At 40.2% G+C, this 26362-nt stretch overlaps 1 protein-coding gene across 8 annotated transcripts in view; it reads right to left on the reverse strand.

Moving 5' to 3' along the window:
• The window catches only part of CMBL (carboxymethylenebutenolidase homolog), a 40347-nt gene extending 18808 nt beyond the window's left edge, over positions 1–21539 (reverse strand). Inside the window, exons 1-5 of one of the 8 annotated variants that reach the window (XM_089672523.1) lie at positions 21342–21538; positions 16571–16825; positions 15961–16028; positions 14366–14461; positions 5880–6101 (exon numbers count right to left, since the gene is read on the reverse strand). In XM_089672523.1, the coding sequence (XP_089528649.1) occupies positions 5880–6094 (215 nt within the window). In that variant the 5' untranslated portion in view covers positions 6095–6101; positions 14366–14461; positions 15961–16028; positions 16571–16825; positions 21342–21538. Of the gene's footprint in view, positions 1–5879; positions 6102–14365; positions 14462–15749; positions 15915–15960; positions 16478–16534; positions 16826–21341 lie in introns of those variants that run through there. The other 7 variants (XM_089672522.1, XM_089672524.1, XM_089672521.1 and 4 more) reach the window with 7 other exon arrangements.
• Between the last annotated feature and the right edge of the window lie 4823 nt (positions 21540–26362).

Raw genomic sequence — 26362 nt, forward strand, 5'->3', positions numbered from 1 at the left:
AGGCCGCATATTTGTGTGCCTTCGGCATCAAGGGGTTAATAAGCAAAAAATAAGGAGGGGGGAATAGACAGCACAAAAAAATAAGAGTGCGAAAGAAATAAATCAAACCATTTAAGTATTAGAAGACAATCTAAATAATATTTTTTTCTTTCACTAGCTTAAATAAGCACCACGACACATACCACTGTCTGCAGGGAACCCGAAGGCCTGCACAGAAAGTGCTAAAGTGCCACATGCTGCCCTCAGGCCACAGGTTGGATACCAGAGCAACAGATACTCAAATTTCCATACACAACGTATAGTGGGGAAAATAATTATTTAATTCCCTGTAGATTTTGTAAGTTTTCCCACTTACAAAGAAATTAAGGGTCTATAATTTTTATCATAGGTGTATATAAATAATAGAGACAGAATATCGACCAAAAATCCAGAAAAAAACATATAATACAAATGTTATAAATTGAGTTGCAGTTCAGTGAGTAAAATAAGTATTTGATCAACTACCAACCAACAATAATTCTGGCTCTCACAGACTGGCTATGTGTTCATGTGGTACACAGATTAGTCCTGTCAGTTTAAGAAGGTGCTTCTAACGACAACTCGTTATGTGTATAAAAGATACCTGTCCACAGAATCTCTTTCTTCCATTCAAACTTCACCATCATTATGGGCAAGACCAAAGAGCTGTTAAAGGATGTCAAGGACAAGATTGTAGACCTGGAATGGGCTACAAGACCATCAGCAAGAAACTTGGTGAGAAGGAGACAACAGTTGGAGTAATTATTCACAAATGTAAGAAATACAAAATAGCCATCAATCACCCTTGGTCTGGAGCTCCATGCAAGATTTCGCTTCATGGGGTAAGGATGATCATGAGAAAAGTAAGGGATCAGCCCAGAACTACACAGGAGGAGGAGCTCGTGAATGATCTAAAAGGCAGTTGGGACAACAGTCACCAAACAAACCATTGGTAACACAATACGCTACCATGGATTGAAATCCTGCAGCGCCCGCAAGGTCCCTCTCCTCAAGAAGACGCATGTACAAACCCATCTGAAGTTTGCCAATGAACATACAAATGATTCAGAGAAGGATTGGGAGAAAGTGCTGTGATCAGATGAGACCAATATGGAGCTCGTTGACATTAACTCAACTAACTGTGTTTAAAAGGAAGAAAAATACTAACTATGACCCTAAGAACACCATCCCTACAGTCAAGCATGGAGGTGGAAACATTATGCTTTGGGGCTGTTTCTCTGCCAAAAAGGTACAGGCTGAATTTGCCACATTGAGGGGCCAATGGACAGGGGCCATGTATTGTAAAATCTTGGATGAGAACCTTCTTCCCTCAGTCAGAACACTGAAGATGGGTTGTGGATGGGTCTTGCATGACAATTACCCAAAACATACCACCAAGGCTACAAAAGGAGTGGCTCAAGAAGAAGCACATTAAGATCATGCAGTGAAATACAGACAGAGATCCTCCTGCGCAAAAGGGAATAACACCTACTGGAAGCTGCCAGCACTTAACCTGCTACCCAAACAGTGTAAATATTAATAAAATTATATATAGTGCAGCGCTCAAGACTAAACCAAATACTACAATAACTGTGCTCACATGCAATAGTGTCACAAGATTAATCAAAAACAAATCATTAGGTGAGATATCTTCATTATAAAGTGCCACTCAGTATTATTCCTTATCACTTAGTGCCCACATAATCAAACAAATATATATAAAAATAAATAAACTACCATTTGAGAAAATAATTTTCACAGTGCTCCAAGTGTAATAATGTGACCACACTTTATATACTAATCAAAAAAGTCCCAAAAAAAAAAAAAATAAAAAAAAAAATAAAAAAAATAGAAATGTCCATGAAAACTGATATTAATAAATTCATGCAATGTGCAAAACAAATGTGTTCTTATTCCGCAACCGTGTCACTCTTCACTTCCTAAGGCTAGATTGCCTCCTCATCTCCTTAAACCGACCCCTAAGGGCCAAACAGCTTTCAGGATCACTCTGGATCCTTATCCCCTGGCCACAAGCACTTCTCCTGATGTTGTGGATCACTTTAGGGTACATCCATTACCCCCAATCGGAAGCCTCTAGATAACAATTGCTCACCAACCCAGTGAACAGAAAAGAAGAATCCTCTAAGTGCAGTATTAAGTCCAAAACACTTTAATGGTAATGCTCAAATAAACATAGCCACTCACATATGTCCATAGTCTTCCTTAGCCAGTATGTGGGTGTGCTGCATGTAATCAGAAGGACTTCCTGGGTATACCAAGATGGCGGCTGGCGCCGGAAATGCGTCACCGCGTACCGGAAGTTTGCGTGCTAACGTGCCTACGCGTTACGTCACTATCACTCGTGACTTCCTCTGGGAATGCCCAGAGGAAGTCACGAGTGATAGTGACGTAACGCGTGCTAACGTGCCTACGCGTTACGTCACTATCACTCGTGACTTCCTCTGGGAATGCCCAGAGGAAGTCACGAGTGATAGTGACGTAACGCGTAGGCACGTTAGCACGCAAACTTCCGGTACGCGGTGACGCATTTCCGGCGCCAGCCGCCATCTTGGTATACCCAGGAAGTCCTTCTGATTACATGCAGCACACCCACATACTGGCTAAGGAAGACTTTGGACATATGTGAGTGGCTATGTTTATTTGAGCATTACCATTAAAGTGTTTTGGCCTTAATACTGCACTTAGAGGATTCTTCTTTTCTGTTCACTGGGTTGGTGAGCAATTGTTATCTAGAGGCTTCCGATTGGGGGTAATGGATGTACCCTAAAGTGATCCACAACGTCAGGAGAAGAAGTGCTTGTGGCCAGGGGATAAGGATCCAGAGTGATCCTGAAAGCTGTTTGGCCCTTAGGGGTCGGTTTAAGGAGGTGAGGAGGCAATCTAGCCTTAGGAGGTGAAGAGTGACACGGTTGCGGAATAAGAACACATTTGTTTTGCACATTGCATGAATTTATTAATATCAGTTTTCATGGACATTTCTATTTTTTTTTTATTTTTTTTTTTGGGACTTTTTTGATTAGTATATAAAGTGTGGTCACGTTATTACACTTGGAGCACTGTAAAAATTATTTTCTCAAATGGTAGTTTATTTTTATATATATTTGTTTGATTATGTGGGCACTAAGTGATAGGGAATAATACTGAGTGGCACTTTATAATGAAGATATCTCACCTAATGATTTGTTTTTGATTAATCTTGTGACACTATTGCATGTGAGCACAGTTATTGTAGTATTTGATTTAGTCTTGAGCGCTGCACTATATATAATTTTATTAAGATCATGCAGTGGCCTAGCCGGTCTCCAGACCTTAATCCTATAGAAAATTTATGGAGGGAGCTGAAACATGGAGTTGCCAAGCAACAGCTAAGATACCTTAAGGAGTTAGAGAAGATCTGTAACGAAGAGTGGACCAAAATCCCTCCTGAGATGTGTGCAAACCTGGTAACCAACTACAAGAAACATCTTACCTCTGTGATTGCCAACAAGGGTTTCTCCACCAAGTACTAAGTCATGTTTTGCTTGGGGATCAAATACTTATTTTATTCACTGAATTGCAACTCAATTTATAACATTTGTATAGTGTTTTTCTGGATTTTTGGTTGATATTCCGTGTCTATCATTTAAAATACACTTATGATAAAAATCACAGACCCTTCATTTCTGTGTAAGTGGGCAAACTTACAAAATCTGCAGGGAATCAAGTAATTATTTTCTCCACTGTAGTAAGCTCAAACAAAATAGAGGCACTTCACAGTGTAATTATATTTTATTAAAATTATAAAATGCAAATAACACTAACAAACAAAATACCAAGGGGAGACCTGGTGGTGGCTGCTAAGGATTACATGCAAAAAAAAATAATGCTATCTATTCACTGATTAAATATATGTGTTTTTAGTGAGATTATATTTTTTATAATTTTAATAAAATATGGATTACACTATGAAGTGCTTCTGGTTTGTCTTATGTGTATAGAAATGAAAGAACCTATTAGTTTCTTGTTAGAGAGGGGGGAAGATGTTGGTAACAACTAACATGCCTATAGAGGTAGTCAAATAACTTCTAAAAGTAGTGCCATGTGCATGTTTTTTATGTAAGGTGGCATCTATAATACGTAGATGTTTGTCTTCACTTTAGAAGTCATCAGATTTGAAAAGAGATGGATATTTAACCACTTGGCCTGGCCAGGAAGGGGGTGAAAGTGCCTGGTAGGCAATTTTCATGTCACTTTGAATGACTATTGTGAGGTCGTGCAACACAATCCAAATGAAATTTTTATCATTTTTTTTTACAGAAATAGACTTTTTTTTTTGTGGTTTGGTGTGATTATCACTGTTTTTTTATTTTTTGCTAAACAAATAAAAAGACCGAAAATTTTGGAAAAAAAAAAGTTTTTCTTTAGTTTTGGCTATAAAATTTTTAAACAAGTAATTTTTTCTCCTTCACTGATGTACGCTGATGAGGCTGCACTGATGGGCACTGACAGGCATCACGGATAGGCAACACTGATGGGCACTGAGATGCAGCATTGATGTACACTGAAAGGCAACACTTATGGGCACCGATGGGGCTACGCTGATAATCAGGGCACTGATGATCAATGCCCTGATTATCAGTGTAGATGTCTCCTCTCCTCACGCGCTGTCACTGTGAGGAGAGGGCTGCCGATAACCAGCATTTCCCGTTTACATGTGATCAGCTGTGAATGGACACAGCTGATCAGATAGTAAAGAGCCTAAGTCATTGGCTCTTTACCATGATTGATGATCCGCTGTGTCCTAGGGACACAGCACACCACTAACCGTAGCGTCACATGCCTAGAGTGGGAAGACGTCATATGATGTCCCCCCAGAACAAGAGAGCTCTCGCCCATCTGTTATTTGTCAATATGGTGGGTAGGAGGCGGTTAAAGGATAAGTTTACCTTTGGAAAAAAAATAAATGAATGCACATCTTTGCAGGTAAAAACGTGCATTTATTTATTTATTTTTTTTACTGCCGTAGGAGTGTGTAAAGCATTGCACCCACGATAAGCAGATTGCGGTGAAATGCACGATTCTTGCAGACTGTCAGTGTAAGCGATCTGCTCATACATTCATACAGGCAGGCAGTTACTCACAGACAGGAAGCATTAATGAACTACCTAGAGCGCTCAACGGTGCCCCAGTAGTGCATTGAGAACTACACGCTGTCAGCAACAAAGGCTGTCGGTACTTGTAGTTTGCACATTCACAGAAGGGATCGGAGGGGGTGCATGGTCTGCTGTATCTGTAACATGTTATACCCTGAATATGGGTGTAACATGTTACGGAAGGTGAACTTATTCTTTATTGGGAACTGTTTGTTTATATATTTCTCTATTGCTGTTATTTTATTGGAAAGTATTATTAATTTGTATTTTTTTGTAACATTTACATAATTAAGTATTGTGCCACCTTATTACATTAGTAATTCAATTTTTGTCTCTTCTGTATCTAGCTAACTTTCTGCTTCTATTCCACTTAGACTCTTAACTGCATTTTCTGGGCTTTATTATGCAGCATACTTCTGTTCCCTTTAGGGAGATTAACATCCCTGCTGTTTATATTGATTTCATCATACTATAAATCATTCTGTGAAAAAAATCATAGTGAAAATAGTTTAATATATCCTAAACAACAGACTGTCTTGTATGTTTGCATTTTAAGTTATGCTTTGCATTCAGATCTTTACACTATGCATATACAGTAAAACAACAAAAAGCAGATGTACTCACTGTGTCTCTATATATGCTGTATATATAAAGACATACAAACATTATCAAAACTATAAGAATAAAAAAAGAATACATTTATCTTACGTGTATCCATGCTCAGCAAGCAGATCAACAAAATATCTGGTATTAGTTAGTTCCCACCCGTAGACATCTTGTACCACAATTATGGCCTTATCAGTGGCTGTCTTTGGTTTTCTGACATATGCTTTTATGTGCTCAATTTGTACTTCCTCTCCAAGGCCTTTATAATCAAATTGATCTCCTAAATCACAAGGACAAGGACTTGCTTCATTAGCCATTGCAAATCTAAAATACCAAAAACACAAAAATGACTTGTTAGACCCCCTATTGCATTTTGCTCACTTGTTGTAGTACTGTATAGGATGTAATCCACATTAAAAGTTCAAAATGTTATGAAGTAAAGAACACAAAATGCGTTGACAGACATTTTCTAATGGATTTTTGCCATTATACCTTCTGATTTTTATATTGATATGTAATGTTTTTAATTGATGTCTTTGATCATAAAAATTGGATTTTTAATATTTTTTCAGCCAGACTAACTATGTAATGTTTAAAGTATCCATTGGTCTTTAATATATTACTGTTGGGTCATCCTTAAATGCCCTGTTTATTTTAATATATTGATTCTATCCCTTATACTATACTTTTTAGAAATTACACCTGGCACTGAGAATCTATTCATAATCCATTTTAATTACCCCCTTTGGCTGTACATATTCCAAATCATATATCAGAGATTTTTGTAACAATACCGGTCTTTGTATTGACTGGATTGAATATGAATTCGATTAGATATTGATGTAGCGCTGAAATTTTCTCAAAAGTCAATCCCAAAAAAATGCTCAGTAAATATCATATATACATCCAAAACAGGTATGGTGGCTTTTAACCGTGAGCGGTGCACTATATGTTAAACTTAAATTCCTGCAATTCAACTATATTGTGACACACAGTGAATCACTCTATGGAGTATAGATCACCTCTTATCAGTGGTTATAGTAACAGTGATAATAAAATATACACAATATTCAGTGTGAATTATACTTTGTTGAACAGACTAGAAATGATGAGAACACATGCTTCTGTGCCAGTGCAGGTGGTAGGTGATAACCCTTATGTGGCTAGCATGCCCGCTCACCTTCTCCCTGCGACCCACAGGGGCCAAAATGCCTTGCGGGTCACCCATGGACCCTGCACGCTCTCTACGAGTGAAAGGTTCCTCCACACTCTTCAGTACCCTCTCCTCCACCATATACTACTCCTCCATGGACAGGTACCGCTGTTTTTAGGCTTTAATACTCATGGGGTAGTGATGGCCATAAAATAAGAGCACAGAGATCCTCCATTGTGCAAACTGTATACTTCATTTATTATAAAATAAAAACGCCAAGTAACAACTCACGTTTTGAGCAGAGACAGATAAAGCATGTAACACCTCACATGGGTGTACTGAGGCACTCTGATGTAGCAAGATGGCGCTGGACCGGAAGTGCGTCACCACGACACTACGTCACATCTACACGTTACGCCACGCCCCTCATAGCTTCGTCAGGATGATCAACATGAGTTGTTACTTGGCGTTTTTATTTTATAATAAATTAAGTATACAGTTTGCACAATGGAGGATCTCTGTGCTCTTATTTTATGGCCATCACTACCCCATGAGTATTAAAGCCTAAAAACAGCGGTACCTGTCCATGGAGGAGTAGTATATGGTGGAGGAGAGAGTACTGAAGAGTGTGGAGGAGCCTTTCACTCGGAGAGAGCGTGCAGGGTCCAGGGATGACCCGTAAGGCATTTTGGCCCCTGTGGGTCGCAGGGGGAAGGTGAGCGGGCATGCTAGCCACATAAGGATTATCACTTACAACCTGCACTGGCACAGAAGCATGTGTTCTCATCGTTTCTAGTGTGTTCAACATAGTATAATTCACACTGAATATTGTGTACATTTTATTATCACTGTTACTATAACCACTGATAAGAGGTGACCTATATTCCATAGAGTGAATCACTGTGTGTCACGATATAGTTGAATTGCAGGAATTTAAGCTCAACACATAGTGCACCGCTCACAGTTAAAAGCCACCATACCTGTTTTGGATGTACAGTATATGATATTTACTGACCATTTTTTTGAGATTGACTTTTGAGAATATTTCAGCGCTACATCAATATCTAATCAATTGTATGTATATATCCATCTGATAGGTGACGATTGGATGTTAGCAGCTGTTTGCACTATTCTCAATAGATCTAGCAGCGCAGGTGGATATATTATTTATTTATTGAATATGAATTGTATTTTTACGCCTTTATTGAGTTTTCTTAGCTTCAATAAGAGGACATTGGAGTAATTATACCTGCATAAATATACAGATTCATATATATTATTTGTTGAACATATTCAAAGACTTTTTAGATTATGGTCTCTATTTTTACTGTCCTGATTTTTGCCTTGATGAGGGGGCAATGTTGAGTCGCCAAAACATGCAGGATTATGTTGCAGAATAAAATATTTGATAAAAATTGTGTGGTGCTCCCATCTTTTCAAATGTTTCAGTAATCTCCTCTGAGGGTCCAACAGGACATCATGGTGGTAGTAAGCGGCCTCCAGAACAGCACACTACATATAACGTAACAATAAATAAACCTTGTGACAGAACTGATTGAGGTACACCACTTACATCAACTAATATCTTATCAAATGGCTGAAATTGAAGTTTGAGTCAGACAAATCAAGCCAAGAAAGGCAACCTTTGCCGCTTGTCCTCTTAGCTAAGTCACATTGATCTGAAAAGCCTTTTTCGTGTATTAAAGTGTATGTAAAGCCAACGGAACCTTGTTAAATAGTTAATACTAGCATGCAGTCAGACTTCATACACAGTACATAAAAAAGAAAAAATGTAAGCGCATTTATCAATACGTTGAAACACCTTGTGCTGGCAACACATAAAAGAACCACTGCTACCCCCTTCACTGTACACTGATCCAAATGATTTATTAAATGGTTTTATGGGTTTTATATTGCACCATCAATTTATGCAGCACTATACATTTTGTACATTCGCATCAGTCCCTGCCCTCATGGAGCTTACAATCTAAGGTCCCTAAACTCACATTCATACTCACACATTCGCTCTTTCTTTGGAGTGTGAGAGGAAATTTGATCCATGTACGGCCAGTTTCAATCAAAGCAGTGTACAGGGTGGGTATTTTGGATGTCAGCATAGCCAGGCTTCTGCTTTTGAATCAGCAACAGTCCTACTTTCCAAGTACTGCCAGCACAGGGTACTTTAACCCTTGCTGCAGAGCATATTAAATAAGATAACATGACAAGCATATTTATTACTGTATGTGCATAAAGTAAAAGGTCTCATGCACACTGCTGCTCATGAACGTGAGTTCAAGAGCTTTTCGCTTTTTTTGCCAAAGCCCCCAAACTCAACTCAATAAAAGTCTATGTGTCCATGAACACTTAAACATTTATCACACCTTTAACAGCAGCAGCTTTAGGGTCAGTGAAATGTATCTCTTCTGAGCGCAGAAGAATCATTTTTTTTAGGAGAGGAACGTTTTGGACATAAAACGCAAAACGTGGCAAAAACGCGTGTAAATGTGTCTAAAGAAGCCAACCACATTTAGCGATTAGGCATTTATTAATTTCAGTACTCTGGCCAATTAAATGAATAAACTTCTAAGCACTGAATGCTTGAGGGTTATGGACTGATGTGAATGTACAATATATATGTAAAGCACTGCGTAAATTGACGGCGCTATATAAGTACCTGTAATAAATAAATGCGGCTAAATGCGGTACCATATTTACACACGTTTTTTGACACGTTTAGCGTTTTTCTGCTGCAAGCAGAAAAAGGTTCCAGTGTGCATGAGGCCAAAACAAAGATACTTAAAGTTCGTCAATCCCATGGCTCCACTCCAGACTTGCTCTCTTTGTCCCACACAGAAAACCTGGGTGCTGGCTACCACAGCCCGACTCCACTCCCCTTCAAAAATAAAGATGTAAGCAGCAATCCAAAACGCTTCTGTTTTTAACCACTTCCAGCCCGAAGGACGTCATATGACTGAGTGGTGATACGGGGATGAGGATTGTAAAAGCAATCCTAGGGCTAAGAAAATCCCTGGTCATCGCTGTGGTTTAAGAATTTGGAAGCGATGACTAGTTTGTCACCTCCCGTTTCGCCAGGATGTAAACAAGCTGCTTATAGCTTATGAAAGCATCTGATCAAACCAATCTCAGTTTGATCAGATTTTTTTAAGGGCAGAGAAGAGATCTGCAGTCTAATAGAACCCAAATATCTCTGTAAAGAGTACTTGTCACTGCCCATGCTACCACAAAGGATGTTGTTCATCACTTGTAATATCAATAAAGTTGATTAAGAAAAAAAACATGAGACAGTGTAAAAATAAAAATAAATAAATTAAATAAATACAAAATTTTTTTAAAGCACCCCTATCCCCCCGTGCAAAGGCAAATGCATATGTAGGTCACGTACGCATATATAAACAGTGTTCTCACCACACATGTGAGGTATCGCCACAAACGCAAGAGTGCTAATTCTAGCACCAAACCTCCTGTGTAATCCTAGTAAACTAGTAACCTGTAAAGTAGTGGTGCACCAAAATGAAAATTCGGGTGCCGAAACAGAAAATTCAAAATGCACTTGGCCGAAAACCGAAACGCAGAGTTTTTAAAAATGAATATATAGTTTTTGGAAAAAAATACACTTTGATATAAAAAAAAAAAACCAAAAAAACAATATATAACCCAATTTATGTGTAAAATATGAAAGAGGATGTTACGGTGAGTAAATAGATACCGAACATGTCATGCTTTAAAATTGCGCACGCTTGTGGGCTGGCGTGAAACTGCGGTACCCTCTCCAAGGGTGATGCTTTAAACATTTCTACAGGTTAGGAGTGTAAAGTTACAGAGGAGGTCTGGTGCCAGAATTATTGCTCTTGCTCTGACATTCGTGGCGATACCTCACGTGGTTTGAACAGCATTTACATATGTGGGCATGGCCTACGTATGCGTTCACCACTACGTGTGAGCACGGGGGGACAGGAGCACTTTAAACTTTTTTAATTTATTAATTTTTTTTTTTTTTTCTGCATTGTCCCTTTAAAAAAATGTTTTAATCACTTTTATTCTTATCACAAGAAATGCATGCATCCCTTTTGATAGAAAAAATTAGAGACAGGTCCTCTTTAAGGAGAGATATGGGGTCAATAAGACCCCACATCTCTCCTCTGCAACGTAAAGCACTGAATAAAAAAAAAGCATTGATCTAGTGCTTTAAGAAAAAAAAAAAAAAATGTCCGGAACCGGAAGTGACATTGCTCCGGTCCTCCAAGGGCATAGAGATGAGTGGAGGCCATCTTTCCTTCACTAATCTCTATGCCCAGAGCCGAAATCGTTCGATGGTTTCTCGGTAATGCTGAGAACTACCAAGCGGCAGCGGCTGGCGGCGGCAAGGGGTGGGGTGTTTTCGGCACCTGTATTGGTGCTTTTTTCATATTGGCCGAAAGGGGTGCTTTCCTACTGTAAAGGCTTATAAAGCGTCTCCTACGGAGAATTTAAGTACTGTAGTTTGACCCGCTTCCACGAACGTGCACAATTTTAAAGCATGACATGTTAGATATCTATTTACTTGGTGTAACACTATGTTTTATATTTTACCAAAAAATAGGTATTATAATGTTTGTGTGTACGAATATTCATTAAAGCGTGTTTTTTGCAAAAAAGTTGCATTTAAAAAAAATGCTGTACAACATAAACACATTGCAAAACCCACTATTCTATTTCCTAGGGCCTCTGCTTATAAAATACATAATGTTTGATGGTTATAAGTACCGTATTTTTCGCTCCATAAGACACACCTAAGTTTTAGAGGCGGAAAAGAAAAAAAATATTCTGAACCAATGGACTGCAGACATAGTACAGGAGATAACCAGAGACTGCGGGCATAGTACAGGAGATGACCAGAGACTGCGGGCATAGTACAGGAGATGACCAGAGACTGCGGGCATAGTACAGGAGATGACCAGAGACTGCGGGCATAGTACAGGAGATGACCAGAGACTGCGGGCATAGTACAGGAGATGACCAGAGACTGCGGGCATAGTACAGGAGATGACCAGAGACTGCGGGCACAGTACAGGAGATGACCAGAGACTGCGGGCACAGTACAGGAGATGACCAGAGACTGCAGACAGTACAGGGGATGACCAGAGACTGCAGACAGTACAGGGGATGACCAGAGACTGCAGACAGTACAGGGGATGACCAGAGACTGCAGACAGTACAGGGGATGACCAGAGACTGCAGACAGTACAGGGGATGACCAGAGACTGCAGACAGTACAGGGGATGACCAGAGACTGCAGACAGTACAGGGGATGACCAGAGACTGCAGACAGTACAGGGGATGACCAGAGACTGCAGACAGTACAGGGGATGACTAAGACTGCTGACCTTTGGGGAAGGAGGGGGAGCTGGTACCTGAATTTAACAGGTACCTGCTCCCACTTCCGCGGAGTTGTCCTCCCATTAGTGTGGGCATCTGGCTGACAGCCGGGTACCCAGTGCGCATGCACAAGAAGCGCTGCGCTTTGTGATTGGTCCGGCATCTTCTGAGACCTGTCATGTGTCCCAGAAGATGCCGTACAATTCACAAAGTGCAGCGCTTCTCGCACATGCGAACTGGGCACCCGGCTGTCACAGCCGAGAGCCCACACTAATGAAGCTGGCACGGGAAGACTGTGAAGCGCTGGACCGAGGAACAGGTAAGGTCCTGCTGCACAGAAGAGCTGAGCGGCCGGCCCGGTATTCTGACACGGCGGCAGTGGAAATACTGGACTGGCCGCTCCATATGACGCACTGACATTTTCCCCCCTTTTTGGGGGGGGGAAAAAAAGTGTCTTATGGAGCGAAAAATACGGTAATTTTCTAGCAAAAAAAATTGGATTTTTACATGTAGGAAAGAAATGTCAGAATTGGTCCTGTAGTTAACTGTCAAAAAAGACTGCATACAATGTCTCCCCCAAACCCAACCTTTCTTGCCATGTTTCACCATTGCTGGCTTACTCACAAGGATAGGGGAAATCTTCCGCTATCCAGGGCTATCCTTCCCTGCAGCTGCGATTTTGGAAACGGTGCAGGTGGTCCTCATGCTGCTTGGATTGGCTGTGTATACTATGTGAATGGCTTGGATTAAGCTTGGTTGTTCCCCTGATAACTCGCATCAAAGACAGATACACTGGCCATCTGAAGATGAATTCTGCAGTACTTATAAATAGCATTGCAGAAGTAAGTGCCACCACTTTGCTGTTCATAATCATAATCCTAAAGCGATCGGGAAGTGGTTATGCTCGGTTGGTAAACCAGTTACCTATTAAACCTTTCAAAAAATTATGAACTAATCATAATATACTTTTGTGCCTGCGTGTTCTCATTTTGATTTGACTTTTCTGCATGAATTACTTATTCATGGTGTAATGGATCTCTGTTAACATCTATAGCCTTTATAAAATTTTACCTAGAATCCTGAACACTGATTGGAGATTGGCCGATCTTGTGACCCCTGTAACTGGTTGTCACAGTGGTCACATGATCAGGTCCCGCTGGCTACCGATCAATAGCGTGGACCCAGAGCTGTCTTGCACAACTCTGTGCTGGGAGTGCTCAGTGAATATGGGCAGCACTTCACCTGGCAGTACTAGGGTCGTCGGTTCGAATCCCAACCACAGCACCACCTGCCTGGAGTTTTCATGTTCTCCCTGTGCTTGGCGTGGGTTTCGGCTTCCTCCCACACTCCAAAGACATGCTGGTAGGTTAATTGTCCTGTCTAAATTGGCCCTAGTATGTTTAGGTAAGTTAGGGACCTTAGATTGTACACCCCTTGAGGATTAGGGACTGATGTCAATGTACAATATGTATGTAAAGCGCTGCTTAAATTGATGGTGCTATACAAGTACCTGAAATAAATAAATATGCACAGAAACATCGTCCATCCAGCATCACATATATGCAGAGTGTGGTGATAAACACACATATGGTAGGCAGCAGGGGCGGACTGACAACTCATTGTGCAATAGGAAATCATGGGGCCCCTGTGTCCTTGAATACACTCAAACCACACCCAAAAAAGTCTATGAAATGTACCAGGGGCATCTCATGGGGCCCCCTACTGACCCCGGGCCCTCGGGCAGTGCCCAAGTTTCCAAATGGTCAGTGTGCCCCTGGTAGGTAGTCATAAAGGGGTTAAAAATAATCATGTAACATTGTGTATGATCATATTTCTGCATTCTGATCAATAGTAACATACTCTGAGTAAGATAACCATTAGGATAATTCAGTAATTCCAGCATCATTTTTGTGTGTTAATTTATGTTTATTTCTGTGTACTTTAGTTTGGGCTATTAAATTAGACATCACATAGTAAGCCCCACAGTGTGCATAAATGCTATGTACTAATGCTGCACTATATGAATATATGCATTTTTTTTTTAAAGGATCTATCTTACCTTCTCAATTGGCCCTTCAATGTCCTTTAGTGAAAATATCCGTCTTCTTCTGAGGATGAAGCATTAACCTGCTCATTTTTATTTAAAAAACCCCGCCTACAATCAATTCAAACAAACCTACATTGTAGTTAAAAAGCAAATAAAGCATGACAATCATAAGTCAGAAAGATAACCATTCCAAATATGCTTCAGAAATAAAGTAAGCATGAGTGGATATTGCATGTCAGAATGACTTGGCAACTTTCCCCCCAGCTCACTATTTCTTTGTGCTATCACCTAAATACCAGTACATGGTTTACACATTAAACTCTTCATACGCAAAGGTAGCTATTATGCACAGGCCAGATTTTTAAGTTTTAGTATGTGTTACATAACTTGAAACTTTTCATGCTGTTTTCTAGCAATACTTTTACACAATCTGAAACTTTTATTCAATAGTTTATCAGAATGCCGTGGATTTATGTTTTTATATATAAACAATCGTAAAAATCCTTTGTGTGGCTTTTTTTGTACACAGCAGTTTTTTAATACTCAGTACATATTTTGTAACCATTTTTTATCTATTTCTGGTTGCAGGGACCATAAAACATTCAGTCACAGATATCACTGCTCTATTTCTATTATCAATAAAATATCAAAAGGAACAAAAAAATATAGTGCAGTGCTATATTACACTTATGGGTATGTATGTAGGAGTGTGAAGAATATGTGGAGTGAATCTGCGCAATGGTAGTGGGCTTCTGCTAACACCTAACACACCCTAAAGATATGTGGGACCAGTGTAAATAAAAGATGTTGCGCTGCTCTTACTACAAAGGTTAATGTGTAAATTGTGCAAAAATCTGCAAAATATTTAAGTGCGGATGAGTGCTATCGTGCACCTCCCCCGCTAATAAATCATTCATGTATACACTAAGTGCTGCTGGTGTTAGGATGCAATGTAGCCCCTATCTCCCATAGGAGACACCATACCGTGCTACAAAACACCTTCCCCCTCTACCATAAATCAATGGTGACACTTAACCAAAAGTAATAAAACTGCATTCCAAAAATGGCAAATGTGCAGGGCAAGTACTAAAAAGCACCTCCCCCTGTTAATGTGACAATATCTGTATACTCAGAAGGTGAGACAAACAATACAGTGCTCCAATACAAATTCAATAGTTGGCACTTAACCCCAAAACTAAATCCACAATGCTGTAATGCACCAACCCCCTAAACCAATAAAAATTAAACAAATTAAATACAGTGCTTGGACCAGGAAAGTTAAAAACTGTGATCCACAAAATCAGTCCAATAAAGCTTTTCTTGAGCTCAAATGTACTGTAGGTGATGAAAACAAACAGTGCCCCCACACGTGCTCCCCATTTTCCTCCGCACCCACCACAATGTTTGACCCGTTTCCAGTGGGTCCACCACGCTTAATGATGCTCTCCACTCTACTGCTTTGATGGACTCTTTGTGATCACGTCCCTTTGATCTTAGACATATCTATCCTCCGTCATATGGGCCATGAGTAGGTATGTCAAAGAGATGGAAGCTTCCATAGTATAAAACCTTTTATTAAATAGTTAAAATGCCGAAAACACACTTACAAACATAAGATGAATGGGCACTTTAAAATACAAGGAACCGGAATGCCAATGCGTTCCACAGCTGAAAACTGGAATCCGGAAATGACATAGTTAGCTCCGCCCAACGCGTTTCATCATCAGGACAAGCCTGCTACAGTGTGTTCAGGTGGCGCAGGGGTCTGGCAATTGCGGTGCCTGAGCATGTTGTGTGATATTATGGTGCAAGGGAGCCAAGTGGAGCAGCCGAAGCCTCATGTGTGGGTATGCAGGGTGGAAGCAAGGCAAACTGGGAGTGGGACTGTCAGTGGTGTCTGGACTGGAGTCGACTGAAAGGACCACCTGACATACAGGTGAAATTTGAAAAATTAGAATATCGTGCAAAAGTTCATTTATTTCCGTAATGCAACTTAAAAGGTGAAACTAATATATGAGATAGACTCATTACATGCAAAGCAAGATAGTTCAAGCCGTGATTTGTCATAATTGTGATGATTATGGCTTACAGCTCATGAAAACCCCAAATCCACAATCTCAGAAAATGAGAATATTACATGCAATCAATAAAACAAGGATTGTACATAGAACCATATCGGACCTCTGAAAAGTATAAGCATGCGTATGTACTCAGTACTTTGTTTGGACCCCTTTTGCAGCAATTACTGCCTCAATGCGGCGTGCAATGGAAGCTATCCGCCTGTGACACTGCTGAGGTGATATGGAAGACCAGGATGCTTCAATAGCGGCCTTCAGCTCTTCTGCACTGTCTCCTGTTCATTTAAATTCTGTACAGCTGAGGCTACAGGGAAAGGAATTGAAAAATCGATGTCCTTTCTCTGTCTCAAAGGTGAGATGTCAGAAGTCCGTTTAGACCCCTGATATAAGAGTGCTGTAAAAAAAAAAAATAATAAATTAAAAAAAAGTGTAAAAAAGTAATAATTGTAAAACAAAACTATTTTGAAAAATTTAAAGAATAATTTAAAAAATTAAGGGATCATTCATATGGGTTCACTGGCCCATACAGTGTGTTTGCGTGGCTGGTGTGACCTGTTACTCTAGGAGGATGCAGTGGCTGTATGAAAACAGCCACAGGTCCTAATTTGATAAGTGTGTGGGCGTTTGGAGGCCATACACCTGCATCAGCATGCCTGTCAAATTAGGACCTGCGGCTGTGTTCATACGGCTACTGCATCCCTATAGTCTAATATAGGCTGCCTGCACACAGTAATAGCCATTAAAACAACAAAAAAAAAGAAAAAATAATGATTCACGCTGTACAGGACCCAAGTGAATGATCCCCAAGATCTCAATCACACACAATTTTATTAACTCAGTACAGTTTTACCATTTAGATTTAGGAGGAACTTTGTAAGTTATGTTATGCTTGTGTCCACTAATAATGATTTTCGTGTATTTTTAGTGAAAATATAATTTTGTTATTGTCAGGGGGTGAGGGTCCCTGTTAGGTAGGCTGTACAGTGCCCCATGATTTCTAACAGCAGCCCTGGCTCCATTCACATCTGGGAGTTTTGTCATTTTGCACAGCGTTTTGGGATCGCGGCCAGAATTGTGCCGAAAATGCTGTGCAAAAATGACAAATCGCATCACGTGTTCAGGTGCCATACATTTTCGATGGCACCTAAAATGCAGTGCGGTTTTGGCTCAAAAAAAAAAAAAAAAAAAATATTGCACTGCAAACCGCCTCATGCAAATCTTGTTGCTGAAAAAGAAGCAGGAGCTTCTGTTGGAGTAATACGATTTGCACAGTTTTTTGCATGTCAATTGTGCCAGAATCGCACTGCATTTTAGGCACCACTGAAAATGAATGGCATCTGAACATGCGTGATGCGATTTCTCATTTTTGCACAGTGTATTGGGATTGCGGGCAGAATCGCAGCGATTGTGTCTGCAATAAAAAACGCTCAGATGTGAATGGAGCCTTAATTTTTTTACAATTTAGAATTCTTTTGGGTGGAAAATGACGATCGGTGAATGACAATCCTAATGATATGTACCAACAGTATTAATTAGGATAGTCCAGAGTGCTAAACCTGCAGCTAGAACCAGAGAGGGTGTTCACTTTCCAACCACTGGAAGAAAACAAAAGAAACAGCACAGCCCCATAATGTAGCATTACAAAATAAATAAATGACAATTTATTGAAAAATAGAAATCCGCTCACAAAAGAACGAATGTGTAGGGCATGGCATAAAGGTGACTTGGGAGCCAGAAATGTCAGCGGAGCAGTCAGTAGACATGTGCTGCACATTGCATTACAAATTGAAATTCAGATGAAATTGCCGTCCAAAATAAATAATAATGAAATAAAATAATGTAACAAAATAAATTATCTGAATTTGAAAATTCATTTTAAATCAAATCTGAAAATTTGAATTAAAAAATTAATTAGAATTTGAAATGAAAACATTACATTAAATGCAGTAAAGTATAAAAGTGAAATAGTAAAGTATAAAAGTGAAATAGTAAAATATAAAAGTGAAAACGCAATGCACATGTGAGAGGTTCTTTGTCCAGTCACATATCCAGGGGAAAAATGCAATGCACAAGCTTCAAAAATGCAATGCACCACAGCAAAATCCAAAGCTTAACATAGTTCCCTGTCCTCTCATAGGCTTCATGTACACAGCAGAATAGGATAGGATAGAATAGAATAAAACAGAATAGATTAGAGTAGAATAAAACAGACTAACCACTTTCTGACTGGGCTATAGCCAAAAGACAGCTACAGCATGGTTGGCTGGTTCTTGGGAGAGTGCCTATTGACGTCCTCCAAGAACCACACCCCCCCTGCTCACCCCCGGGGCGTACATCGGGAGGGCTCTGTGATTGCTGTGTTCTTCAGACACATATAGTCACAGAAAGAGGTAAAGGGCCAATCACAGTGGAGAAAAATTACTTATTTACAAAATTTTATAAACAGAGACTAAGAAAAACGTTTTTTTGTTTTTCAAAATTTTTGGTCCATTTTGTATGTTTAACAAATAAATAATTAAAACCCAGTGGTGATCAAATGCCACCAAAAGAAAGTTCTGTCTACATTTTTTCGTATATATGGATTCGTTATTTCATTTTGGCAGCTTTTTTCAAATCTATTTGAAAATCATTTGAATTTCAGAAGATGGCTGCATTTGTTCGGTTTTATTCTATTCCTTTCTGTTTTATTCTATTCTAATCTTTTGTATTCTGTTTTATTCTATTTCGTTATGTATTCTGTTTAATTGTATTCTTTTTCACTCTATTCTACTCTGTTTTATTCAATTCTATTTTTTCAATGTTATTCTATTCTAATTAATTATATTCTATTCTGTTTTTTTTCTATTCTCTTGTGTTCCTTTCTATTCTGCTCTAATCTATTTTACCTGTCCTATATTGCAGCTTTCAGTGCTGTCGCATTTTGAATGACTATTGCATGGTCATGCAATGCTGTACATAAATTTATTTATTTCAGGTACTTATATAGTGCTGTCAATTTACGCCGCGCTTTACATACATATTGTACATTCACATCAGTCCCTAACCCTCAAGGGACATACAATCTAAGGTCCCTAACTTACATTCATGCATACACATATTAGGGCCAATTTAGACAGGATCCAATTAACCTACCAGCAGGTCTTTTGGATTGTGGGAGGAAACCGGAGTACCCGGAGGAAATCCACGCAGGCACGGGGAGAACATGCAAACTCCAGGCAGGTGGTGCCGTGGCTGGGATTCGAACCAATGACCCTAGTACTGCCAGGCAGAAGTGCTAACCATTTAGCCACTGTGCTGCCCGAAAAAAAAAAATGTATGTCATTTTTTTCCCACAAATAGAGCTTTCTTTTGGTGGTATTTGATAATCTCTGCGTTTTTTATTTTTTGCGCTATAAACAACAACAAAAAACATAAATTTTGGGAAAAAAACAAACAGTATTTTTGACTTTTTGCTATATAGCATAGCCAATAAAAAAATTAAATTCCATCATAAATTTAGGCCAAAATGTATTCTGCTACATGTCTTAGCTAGAAAGAAAATCCCAATACGTGTAAATTAATTGTTTTACGTGAAAGTTATAGCGTCCACAAATGGCGGTATAGATACTGGAATTTGTATTCTATTATTTTTTTATACTAGTAATGGAGGCGATCAGCGACTTAGAGCAAGACTGCGGGGGGGAGGCATTCTGACACTTGGTGGGAACTGACATCCCCAGTGACACGAATACAGTGATCAGTGCTAATAAAAAGCACTGACACTGTCATAATGGCACTGGGCAAGAAGGGGGTTAACATCTGGGGTGATCAAAGGGTTAACTGTGTGGTTTTGTGCTTCCACTGTGTGTGTTTTACTAGGAAGACATGCTGTGCATGGTTTGCAGAGATACAAAGCAGCATGTCCATGCTGACAAGAGAGAGATCTGTGTTGTTTACACAGAGATCTCTCCCCTCAGCTTTAGCGGTGATCACAGAGTGCTGGTGTACCAGCAACATGTGTCTCCCTATGTAGATATGTCCACCTGAAGCAACTGCGCATGTCATGGTTTCAGGCTCGATGAATCGATTATAGAACTACTGTATCCGACCATGTACCTTTGGTGAAGTAACCCCTTCCATGCCAAAAGATCGGCGTGTCGCCAGGACACAGACAATATCGGCAGGATGAGTCCTTTAACACTTATTTGCTCACTGATCTGCACGGTATACAGGCCGAATCATTTCCGGTGTACATAAAATACATGGCGTATATGTGTGTAATCAGCGGTGCAGCATAAAAGGGGTTAATTGTGGCAGCTCTGTGCTACAGTTTATGATCTGCGATCGGCTTCTTATGCCTAAAACCGTGACATGCGCAGTTGCTTCAGGGGGACATATCTATATGGGGATACACATCTTGCCGCTACACCCGGTGATTGACATCCTCTGCAACCAATGGCAGCATGGGTAGGGCAGCACGCCCCTTATCCGGAACTGCAAAATCACATAGATATATACACGTGATTTTGCGCAGAGCAAGCGCCCTGTAGCAGTATATCTGCTATAGGACGGTAGGAAAGTGGTTTTAATCTAACATTTTGCTTTTTCACCAGTGCCTTCCCCCTTTAGAGAACGTGCTGTCACATATTCCAGGCTCAGACTTCCAGGGAGAGTTCTAGTAAGTAAAGGGAAATGGATTCATTTGCCCTTAGTAAAAATGGCCACCGTGAGAAGCATGGGAAGGAATAAAAGAAAAATAACTAAGTTATGTAAAAGAATAAAAAAAAACAAACCCTTGCAGCTATCTTGCAGAGTCCTTTCATAGATAGCCATTACCAAACATTTCTATAGGTGTCTTTGTTGCCATTTTAAAGAGAAGGGAGGGGTGTTACTATTGGTCTTGTTATCTCCACTCACTGTGTTCGCCTTACCTCAGGAGTACAGACAAGCAGTCTTCGAGATCCTTCCTCTGAAGTCACGCGGGAAAATTCCACACCACTACCTTCTCTCCGGGGGATCCAATGACTTTTTCAGCAGCTCTCCTCCGTCCTGCTCAGCAATATGTCTGAGTCTGTGCACACTGCTCCCCCTCTGACAGATACTGCATTCCCTGTGACTTGTGCAGGCTCAGCCTCACTCTCATTCCTCCTCATTCACCCTCCCTGGTCCCATTAACCCTTCCTTCTCCAAAATGCACTTCATCCAGACTTTAGCATAGTACACTTCAAAGGATAAATTCACCTTTTAGACAAAAATAATAAATGCACATTTTTTTGCAAGTAAAAAAAATATGTGCATTTATTATTTTTTGTCTGTAAAGCATTGCACCAGGAATCAGTGGATCGCTGATGCCATGCAGGTTTCCAGCAGACCTGTCAAAATATCTGCTTGCCATACGCAGGGTTGCCAGCTCATCCCTTTAACCGCTTTCCCGCCGCCCTCCAGCAGATATACTGCTACATGGTGGCAGGGGTGCGCAAAATCACGTATATATATATGTGATTTTGCACGTGCTTCCTACCCGTGCCGCTATTCACAGTCGCAGCTGTCAATCACCAGGTCCCGGCCGATGATTACTCGCCAGCGCCCGGTGATTACCGAGCATATCCGAGGGGGAGGAGGCCTGTTTTGTTTACTAACAGTTCTCCTTGTCAGCTCGGGCACACTGCTTTGGTTGGCTGTGCACAGCACAGCCATCCAAAGCAGTGTGCTCACAGTGAAGCACACTGACACGCCCCCTAGTAAAACACTCCCAGCACACAGTTGACCCTTTGATCGCCCCTCATGTTAACCCCTTCACACCGGCCCTTTAAGAGTTTCAGAAGTCGGGAGGCGGGGCGGGGTTTAGGGTCATGTGACCGCCGTGACACGGGGTCACGGTGATCAAATGATCGGGAAAGGTCCTGATCGAAACAGGAGATCGGGACCTTTCCGTGAGTACCGGACATGTGGGCTGCAAGCGCACAGGACCCACGCTCTCAGCACATATGTTCTTTATTAATAGAACGCAAATGTGCGGCTGGGAGATGTTCGGCCGGCGTGAAGAGGTTAATCAAAAACATTTTAAATTAAATTACATTGACTTCCCTTCCGGCCCATATATGTATATAAACAGCCAGGTAGGAGCAGTGCAGAAGCAGGTGGCCGTTTATAAATGTCCTCCCCGCTTCCCTGCCTGTGCGCGCTCCCTGGGAGCGTGTGGAACCGTGATCTGGTGCCTGCTGTGTCTTTCAGACACAGCGGAACATCGATCACTGTACGGGGACCTCTGTGTAAGGTCCCGAACATGTGATCACTGATTGGCTAATCAGTGATCACACGAACAGTAGTAAGTAAGATGTCACTTCTGACATCATTGCCTACTACTAGTGAAATCTGTGAATGATCACAGAGGTCACATGGTACAAGGCTATTCACAACAGCCTTGTACCATGTGACAAGCTGTGACCAATCACAGCTCTCACAGTATTTCTCAGTGGCTGCAAGAATGCAGCCAAAGAGAGGAGAAATGATTGCTTTTACAGCCTATATGGGTGTAAAAGCAATCAGTGTAAAAAAATAAAAAATCTTCACCCCTCACAAGTAGTACAATGTCACTATGGTGACACTGTACTGCTAGGGTGACAGTATGTTAAAAAAAACCCATAAATAATAATATAACAAATAAAATATAAATGTAAAAAACATTTTAGAAAAATTATAATTTTTGGTTATAAACTAATCTGGGTTATTTCTTTTTCACTAAAAAGATGCATTTTGGCCAAGATTTATGAAGAAAGATTATTTATTTGCAAAATGTTACAAGAAAAACTTTTTTTTCAAAATGTTTGGACTTTTTCATTTATATAGCAAAAAAAATAAATACCCCAGTGGTGAATAAATACCACCAAAATAAAGTTTTATCTGTCTCAAAAATTTCATATGGGTACATTGTTGCATGACTGCTCAATTGTCATTCAAAGTGTGATAGCAATGAAAGCTGAAAATTGGCCTGGACATGAAGAGGGTGAAAGTATCCAGACTTGAAGTGGTTAAAGAGGAGCTTCAGTCGGTTTTCTGAAAATTAAGTCAGCGGCTACAAAAACTGTTACTTAACCCAGGACCCTGCATTCACTATATCCGGTCTCCCACAGTACACAGAACATGGAAATTCAATTACTTTAGTAAATATAAACTGCTAGATACCTTTTCTCATCGGCAGTTAGAGCAGTCTTGTGACTTCAGCAGAGCACTGGTTAAAGCTTGTAGGAGGAGTTTTCATTCTGTTCTAGGAGGATGCAGGACCCCTGACCTCTGTCTGGACAGTGCTGATTGGCCCTGTACTGACCACATGCACTCTCCCAAGAAAAAAAAAAAACTCTCTAGCAATACACACCAAACTGAGCATGTGCATGGGACTACGAATTCAATCTGTATCAGGTGGTCATTTCAACAAGAGGAGAGGCAGAGAAGAAAGGATCAAACATAATTTTTACACAATGCAGAGCATAACCCCTTAGGTTCCACAGTGAGTGTAACAAGCATGCTTTACTGCATATACAGACTGATTTTACTGTTGTGGGTTTAGTCTTTGATAACACTGTTCAACAAATTTTTATTTTTTGCCAGTTTTGGAAACAAAAGGATCCATTTCTTAATGAATTTCACATTCTGAGTTCAAATATAACAATGAAATTTGTCAATTGGCTCTAGTTTTTCTGTAAACGGAAAGTTTTCTACTATAGGCGTAATGACTACATAATGCACAATAATTATATAGATAGATGTCTTTCCACAAATATAAAGCAAGTGATATTGACTACATAACAAAGCCTAAATGGCATAATATATTGCATAGGATTACCAAGAAAAATTATAGCCATAAGCTAAGTTGAATCATTTTAATACTTAGGATTCTCACTAGTTTTGTCTTCAGTTTGTGTCGGTTTTGCTTCTCTTGGCTTTTCTCTTGTATTCGAGGAAAGGGCTATCTCTTACAACTGTCCAGCAATAGTCAGCAAGCATTGATGGGCTCCATTTACCTTGATATCTTCTTTCCATAGCTGCAATGTCTTGATGGAAGCGCTCTCCGTGTTCATCACTCACTGCTCCACAGTTTGGTGGGAAAAAATCCAGATGCGAATGTAGAAAATGAATTTTTAGAGACATGTTGCAACCCAGATTTCTGTAAGTCTGGATGAGTTTTTCTACCACTTTCTTGTAGTCTGGTGTTTTATTGTTTCCAAGAAAATTTGATGTCACTGATACAAATGCTGTCCAGGCAGCCTTTTCCTTTCCACGCAACAGAGAAAGAAACTCATCATCATGAATAAGTTTACGAATCTGTGGCCCAACAAAGACTCCTTCATTTATTTTTGCAGCACTAAGTGCTGGAAATTTGCTAATCAGGTACTTGAAACCTGCTTTATTCTTGTCCATTGCCTTAACAAAGTTTTTCATTAATCCCAACTTGATGTGTAATGGAGGTAATAAGATCTTATTGCTGTCTACAAGTGCTGGATAGTTAACATTTTTTTCTCCAGGCTGCAATGACTGGCGTAATGGCCAGTCTCTTTTGGCATAGTGCATTTCTCTCGCACGACTGTCCCACTCACAGAGGAAGCAGCAGTACTTAGTACATCCACCTTGAAGTCCAAGTAGGATAGCAATCACCTTCAGGTCACCACAAATCGACCATTGATGTTCATCATAGTTGATGCACCTTAAAAGCTCTTTCAAGTTTTCATACGTTTCTTTCATTGAAACTGCGTAAGCAACTGGAACTGACGGCAGCTGATTGCCATTATGGAGCAAAACAGCTTTAAGACTCGCCTTTGAAGCATCAATGAACAGCCTCCACTCATCGGGATCATAGCATACGCTGATGGCTGAGATTAAACCATGAACATTGTTACATACAGCAATATCACCTTCCTGGACGAAGAATGAGATCAGATCTTTCTGATGATGACGGTAGAAAGACGTACGAACATCACTTGCTAGGAGATTCCACTGTTGTAGTCTTGACCCCAAAAGCTCTGCCTTGTTCTTCGGAAGATCCAGGTCTCTGATAAGATTGCTCAATTCCACTTGTGTAATGAGGTGTGGTTCAGTGGGTGTGGATGGAAGAAAGTCTGGGTCATGTGAGGTTGACGGTTGATGACTACACGCTTCAGGTTTTTCCTCACTTGACTCAACCACGAAGGATTCTGGTGCTTTAGGAATTGGTAGCCCCTCTCCATTAGGAACTGGACGTATTGCCAATGGAATATTTGGATAGTGCACAGATAACTTTTTCTTCTTATTTAGCCCTTTTGTTGGAGGAACCATACAAAAGTAACAATTACTAACATGATCTGTTGGCTCTCTCCAAATCATTGGCACATCGAAAGGCATAGATGCCTTTTTTCCATTCAACCATTGCTCCAGTGCCGTCCCACAAGAATTGCAGCATATATGTGGTGCCCAGCTCTTGTCCTGGTCTCCTATCTTGCAGCCCAAATACAAGTTGTAGGCTTTCTTAATCATTCCTGTTATCCTCCTTTTTTGTGAGATAAAAGTTATTTCACCGCAGATATAGCAGAAATTATCTGCTTTATTCACACAAGTATGAGGCATTACTGAGTAGCCTATATAAGCATAAAACGAAATGTAAAGACGCTGTCGAACTACAATCAGCTACAGATACTGCAGCTTTTATGCAGTGAAGTGATGCAATTAAAGGCTAATATTGCATCATCTCAGTATACATGCAATTTTCTATTGGTCACCAGTATCAATTGCGCAATATGCAGCTGAAGTTGCATCATAATTTTGAATGGCTTACGTCATTAGATGGGTGAATATATCATGGAAACTAGAGCCAATCAACATTTTTTAGGGTCATTTTCGTTTTCAGCACCCCAAAATGATGTAAGATTAGCTAATTTTATGCCCAAATCTTTTTACCTGTTGAACAGTGTAATCAGACACT

This window comes from Staurois parvus, unplaced genomic scaffold (genome assembly GCF_062004578.1).
Source record: "Staurois parvus isolate SC_StPar_1 unplaced genomic scaffold, SC_StPar_1.0 ptg000130l, whole genome shotgun sequence".
NCBI classification, from domain to species: Eukaryota; Metazoa; Chordata; class Amphibia; order Anura; family Ranidae; genus Staurois; species Staurois parvus.